We start from the raw sequence: 6,677 nt of genomic DNA, 5'->3' as shown, positions 1-6,677 counted from the left end.
AACAAAGTTTGCTTCAATATTGTGGGTATTTTGGTATGGTGTGCTCAGATGTGACATGCCAATCACTTTGTCACCTTCCTTTCACACTCATTCAATAGTCTGTCTGCATCCTTGTTGCCCATTTTCTGACAATTGTATGTCTGCTTTTAAAACAGATATTGTGTTTCTGAAGGCCATGTGATTGTAGTTGTGTTCTGATAACTTTGACATAATCGATTGCCCTTTCACGTTGTGAACCGATTCACTTTTCTTTTTAAAATACCATTATCCCACATTGTGAGGTCATACCAAAGACATATTTTTCATGGTACATGCTGTTTCCGTGCTCGACGCTCAGCATTTTAAAAGGATAGAGCACTGACAAACAGCGCTGGGAAGGCAATGGCAAACCACATCTTATCACCCTTGCCAAGAAACTGCTTCTGTCGCACCAACGCTTTGCAGAGTATGGTATATCAGGATAATTTAAAAAAATTCCTTCGACATGAATTTCGACATAATCTCACCACTTCAAGCCTTCATCCTCACTGCAAACCCAATCCGACCACAGCACTCGTATTTTCACCTGCGTGTAATTAGGTTATTCAACTATGCACAGTCACTTAAATCTTGCAGAGCTCTTTCTTGCATTTAACAGTCTATGGGAAATACCTTTTAAAATATGACAAACAAGAGTGCTTCTCTGCATCATTTATAAAAGGAATATAAAAGAAAAATATTCATTTGTTAGTGCAGTAACGACAGAAGCCGCTCCATTTCTAAGGGCCACACAGACATATTTTCTTTTCCTAGATCAGGAAGAACCAGCAGCAACTAAATAAACCCATGCATGATATTTACATTGAGAAAGTACTTGGGTTACTAATGCCTTGTCTGCACTAACCAGCCCATGATTTCTTGTGTAACAAGACCAAGCTACATTGAACTCCTGTGTCCACACTACTACGACATAACAAAGCGGCAGATGTTATTACATTGTATCAAAATTAATGGATTTCCGACAAATGGAAGCAAGTGACATTCTAATCAAGACCACCGCATTCGGGCGGACATCACTTGTGCTTTGTTTGTGTGTTCAACCATCAAGGGATGTATCACAACTTTGCTTTGGTTTCCATGCACTTTCCTATGTGGTGCCAATGTGGAAGTGGAGACGAGTCACTTATTTGTAACAAAACCGACAAGGCCTTCCCTTTTGAAGGTTATTGGACAGATATTTTGTGTGAGCCTTGATCTTGGTGAAATAACAATTAAGAAGAGAGAGCATGGTTCAAAACTTAACCTTTCAACATTTCCACAATTGGCCTGTTAATGTTCACATCCTGAAGTGTCACATCAGGAAGAGCCACAGGTGAAGAGTGATGTAAAGGAGCTCCCAAGAAAAAAAAAACTCAATTTGTGAAAGGAGAAACCCATACAGTACGCTCTTGTTCCTCTTGCGCTTTCTTTATGAGGAGCTGCACCACCTTCGTAGTTGAAGAGCCGGTCTCTTCTGGATTCACAAACACAAATTGGAAGAATGAGGCCCAAAGCAAAATCTCCTCTTCCTGTAACCTCTTCACCAGCACCTTGTCTCCAAAAGGAAATTCCAACAAACGCTTCCTGCCAACAAAATAGTAATGAGTCATGTGAGTGATATGCGAGATGGGGTGTACAAGTCAGGATTTTTTATTCCTTGAAAAAAACCCAATCTTAATGAGATATGGCCTTCATTTTAGATTGTCTGCTTATTGTCTTAACCCCTCCCCACCCCTACTATTATTTAAACCCAGGAAAAGGTTCAATAATGAGCTTTTGCTTCTCGACTGCATTTCATCAATGATCAATGAATGTAAAGAAATGTCATAAAAAGTTACACAACAGATATATAATGGTTTATCAAATTCACTCGCAGAATGTTTCTGGAAATGCATACTTGTCCAAAACACATACATACATACAATGGGAACATGCGCCAGTTTTGTCACTGCGTCCACTTTCCGCCGGAACACCAGGGGCCGCCATCTGGCCAACCCCGAGGTGGATGCCGAGCCCATCCCCATCTCTTCTAGATAGGACATTCCAGCCACCCACTCAAAGGGACCACCTCAGGTTAACCCCAGAAAACCACCATCTGGTGGAGGACACCTCAGCACCACCCCCACACACACTACAGTGTGTTTTGCAGAGTGAAGTGTTTTTTGGTGGCTGGAGTGCAAATCCTGCCACAAACCTAGGAAAGGTAACCAACTGCAGGAGGACAGATGCAGTTGGCACCAGATATGGATGGCTGTTGGCGGCAGTTTTGGGATGGCCGCCCTTTGGCAGGTTTTGTATTTAATCCTGCTGGGTGTCCATATCCATACACCCTCCCTACCATGGGGACCTGGTGGGGGGAGCCGGTTTAGTCGCCAACACTCGACCATGAACAAGTTAGTACGGGTTTTACATGATACCCATAGCAAGTCACAGTTCTGATCTGGCCTGACCTGACAATCAGGGTTGGGTGCCACGCTATCGGCCAGGCTGCTTGGTACCGTCTATTCGTGCAGCACAAGGCAGGGCTCCCATCGTCAAGCCCGACAGCACAAGTCAGGGCTCCCATCCAGCCTCTGAGTATCCGGATTACAGGTACATGCCACTACGTCCAAAATATGTTCGCTTCGAAACCTGAACTATAACATAAAGATGGGTTTAAACATAGTTGTGCATAATTTTGTTACCACTCACACAAAGTTACATGTGACTTCAGCAAGTGGAAACAAATATATTGCTAAAAAAAAAAAAAGCAACAAACTGTTCCAGGTTTGTATTGTTTTTATGATGGTATGTCCATACGTGTTCATATTCTGGTTGAAGAAGACTAGCACATCGACATGTACACTTAATAAACAAGCATGATGTTGGTGAAAGCCAAAGCTAAGTTTTTATGCAAAAACAACACTGGATGTCTGAAATAAGTGTGCAATTTAGCAATGATGCCAATTCAAAAATGATCACAGACTCGTTTACAATTTGCAGAAATCTGACTCATCCCTCCTCACTCTTGATTTCTCTTGCTTTATCTATCTGTCTTGGAGAAGCGAATTCTTGCAGATATTTTTCTGTAAGGCTCAGTTGGCTGGACCTGGACGGGTTTAACGGTAGTGGAGTAGCGGCTGAAACCGTTGCCTTTTGCCCGATGCTGGTCCTTTCGGCCTGAGTCGACGTAGTAGTCGTAGTGAAACCCAAATCCTATCCAGGTTCCTCCTGGTGACTCCATCTTTGCTCTTTACTTATTGGGGTTCCTTTCTGATGACTCCAATGCAATATTTAGTCTTCCGTTTTATTTCATAACATGTGACCATGTTGGACACCAATACAAGCTTTTGTCAAATCTGCCGATTCAGTTGATCTATTCCAGCAGATCAGGAGACTTTGGGGCTGAGTTGAAAACCACAAACCCCCAAGTGTTTCTCAAGCATGCTCTATCATATACATCTGAGTCTGGAGATTGGGCAGGACAATCCATGAGATGATGTGATCATGAAGTGCAGCATCAACAACTTGTGGACAGTGTGGGCAGGCTTTTTCATCTATAAAGATGAAGTTGGGACTTTGTTGTTGTGCCAGAGGGAGAACTCCAAGCATGATGATCTCATTTCTGTCTGCAACACTCTAAATGATAACTTTCTTTTTGACCAACTTGAATGCCAATCCATACCATGAAGCTGCCCCCCTCAACACATACTGTACATCTGAGTCTTCAAACTGATCACGTCGCTCCCTCATATTCAGACTCTTGCACGTCCATTGTTGAAGTCCATCCAGAGTCTAAACTGTCTGAAAATAACATGGCACGAATCATTCATCCTGTTGATTGCAATTGCAAGCGCTGAAGTCAGTGACTGTATTAGATTATAGCGATGTAGAGCAGTGGTCTTCTGGACCTCAGATCAATAGCATAAAGCTGTTCCACACTGCCTGGCATGAAACTTATAGAAAAGTTCCCTTACAAGCAACTTCAATGCAGGAAGAGGCTCCTCGGCCCATCAAAACCAATGTTAACAACTTATGGTTATTTCTCTGTGTCTATCCTTTTAAAATCCCAACCAGGTTCAAACAGTCAACCTCCCAGACTCAAAGCACACACTCCAACTATTACACCACCAAGTCTGGTTACAAACTTGATGGTTGATTATTACTTGCATCTCAATCTGAACGGATCTGCCTGAAAGGGGGGGTGACGGATGCTGTGGAAAAGCACCGTCCCACCTCGAGTAACCAATGGGGACCAGCTGAAGGCAATTCAGACACTACGTTGAGTGCCGCCCTGTAATGGGGAATGGCCAATGGCTCCCAGCCTTGGGCAGCCCCTGCGAGGTAATAAAAACTGCAGTGGGTATGTTCGTTTTTCTTTTTCTCCTCTTTCTTCTCCTTTTTTTTTTTTTTCTTCTTCTTCTTCTTCTTCTTCTTTCTTCTCTCTCTCTCTCTCTCTCTCTCTCTCTCTCTCTCTCTCTCTCTCTCTCTCTCTCTCTCTCTCTCTCTCTCTCTCTCTCTCTCTCTCTCTCTCTCTCTCTCTCTCTCTCTCTCTCTCTCTCTCTCTCTCTCTCTCTCTCTCTCTCTCTCTCTCTCTCTCTCTCTCTCTCTCTCTCTCTCTCTCTCTCTCTCTCTCTCTCTCTCTCTCTCTCTCTCTCTCTCTCTCTCTCTCTCTCTCTCTCTCTCTCTCTCTCTCTCTGCCCTCTCTCTCTCTCTCTGACTCTCTCTCTGACTCTCTCTCTCTGCCCTCTCTCTCTCTCTGCCCCCTCTCTCTCTCTCTCTCTCTCTCTCTCTCTCTCTCTCTCTCTCTCTCTCTCTCTCTCTCTCTCTCTCTCTCTCTCTCCCCCGCCCCAATGGGAAAGAACATTTTGTCAAGAGACGTGGATGAGACGTCTTCTTCATGTTTGTCTTGTTGGTTGATCAAGTGACTTGATTCGGTTGATTTCGACTCAGATTCTGCAACCGGTCCAGACGGCATCAGCCCATGTGTCTGAACAACCTGCTCTTCTGCTCTTGCTCACCCTCTCTCTGTTCTATTCACCCTCTCATTTGCTCAAGGTCATCTGCCATCTGCTTGGAAATCAGCAAACATTAAAGCCCTGCATAAAAAAAAATGTGCAAAAACAGATCCCTGCAACTACAGACCAATCAGCCTTCTGCCAATCATCAGCAAGGTTATGGAATCCATCATCGCGTCAGACATTAAATCCTTCCTCTTCTCCAATGGCTTGATTTCCGATCTTCAATTTGATTTCAGACCAGGTCACTCTACCCTAGATATGCTGCTTCTGCTCTCCCAACAATGGATGGAGGTCCTCAATTCCGGACATGAAATCAGAGCTGTATCCCGAGACATATCACGTGCTTTTGACACGGTCTGGCACCCTGCCCTGCTCACCAAACTCTATTCCTATGGTATCCAAGGCCATCTCCACTCATGGCTCGCAGACTTCCTCTCCTGTCACAGTCAACGTGTTTCCCAAAATGGACTTCTTTCATCCCCTCTTCCTGTCCAGGCTGGAGTTCCTCAATATAGCGTTCTGGGCCCTGTTCTTTTTCTGGTTTTCATCAATGATCTCTTCTACTCTCTGGAAAATCCTCTTTAACTCTTTGCTGATGACTCCACCCTCTGCCGTACCATCTGTCATCCCTCAAACCGACACGCAGCAGCTTCTTCGCTCACTGCAGATCTGGATAAAATCACAAACTGGTCCAACACGTGGAACATGTCTTTCAATCCTGACAAATCTCACTCTCACCATGTCTCGCCGAAAGGACTGTTTAGAAAACCCCCCCATCCACTTTCTCAACAATCCTCTGGAAGAAGTCCTTTCTTTCAAGCTTCTGGGTCTCACTATCTTCCATGACCTTTCCTGGGAAAGCCACATTTCAAACCTCGCCTCCAAAGTCAGTCGCCGACTGGGAATCCTCTGTCGTGCAAAGTCCTTCCTCGGCCCACCTGAGCTCCTGACCACTTACAAAGCTTTTGTCCGCAGCCTGATGGAGTACTGCTCTCCCCTCTGGGCTGGTGCTCCTGCCTCCCACCTTTCTTGGCTTCACACTGTGGAAACGAAGGCATTTCGGATCATTGGCATCTCCCGCGATGAGGCTGAGTCTTTGGGCCTCTCACTCTCTCACCGCAGGCAGGTCGGTGGTCTTTCTGTCTTCTACCGTCTCCTCTCCAGCCTCGTCTCCCCTGCTCTCTCTGCGATTTGTCCCCACCACATTTCCACACGGCGCTCAAGGTACGCCAACAACCCCCTTCTGGTAAAACTACCAAAATCACGAATCACGTTCACTCTTTGATTCCTCTTTTTTCCCGCCTTTGGAATAAACTCCCTCTCTCTATTCACTCCCATTCTTCCCTCCAGGCCTTCAAAACAGCTGTTCACCACCACCTCTTATCATCCCCCATCCAAATCCTCGATCTTTTCTACCCCCGATAATCCACCCAAGCCCACCCCCTTCAAATTCCCCGCTTTCCTTCCTGAAAGTCCCTGTAATGTCCATCTTCTATTCCCTGCTCCATCCTTCTCCCTTCCACAGATCTCCTAATGTCTCTATTCCCCACTGTTTTGTCCTTCCCACTCCTGCCCCTCTTGTTTCATGCCCCCCTTGCTATGCATTGTGTGTTAGCTCTCATACGAGCCTTGAAAAGGTATACAAAAAAAAACAAAACT

The 6,677-nt window shown here is 45.1% G+C and overlaps 1 protein-coding gene across 3 annotated transcripts in view; it reads right to left on the bottom strand.

Annotated features, from left to right (window-relative positions):
- Window positions 1-678: 678 nt before the first annotated feature.
- The window catches only part of LOC147031667 (caspase recruitment domain-containing protein 11-like), a 224,114-nt gene continuing 218,115 nt past the window's right edge, over window positions 679-6,677 (bottom strand). For all 3 annotated transcript variants that reach the window (XM_085852049.1, XM_085852066.1, XM_085852057.1), the window contains one exon: window positions 679-1,602. In XM_085852049.1, the coding sequence (XP_085708175.1) occupies window positions 1,392-1,602 (211 nt within the window). In that variant the 3' untranslated portion in view covers window positions 679-1,391. The remainder of the gene's footprint in view (window positions 1,603-6,677) is intronic.

Source organism: Eptatretus burgeri, chromosome 2, assembly GCF_056783735.1.
Source record: "Eptatretus burgeri isolate ZD-2024b chromosome 2, Ebu_testis_v1, whole genome shotgun sequence".
Lineage (NCBI taxonomy): Eukaryota > Metazoa > Chordata > Myxini > Myxiniformes > Myxinidae > Eptatretus > Eptatretus burgeri.
This window is presented reverse-complemented; position numbering and strand designations above follow the sequence as displayed.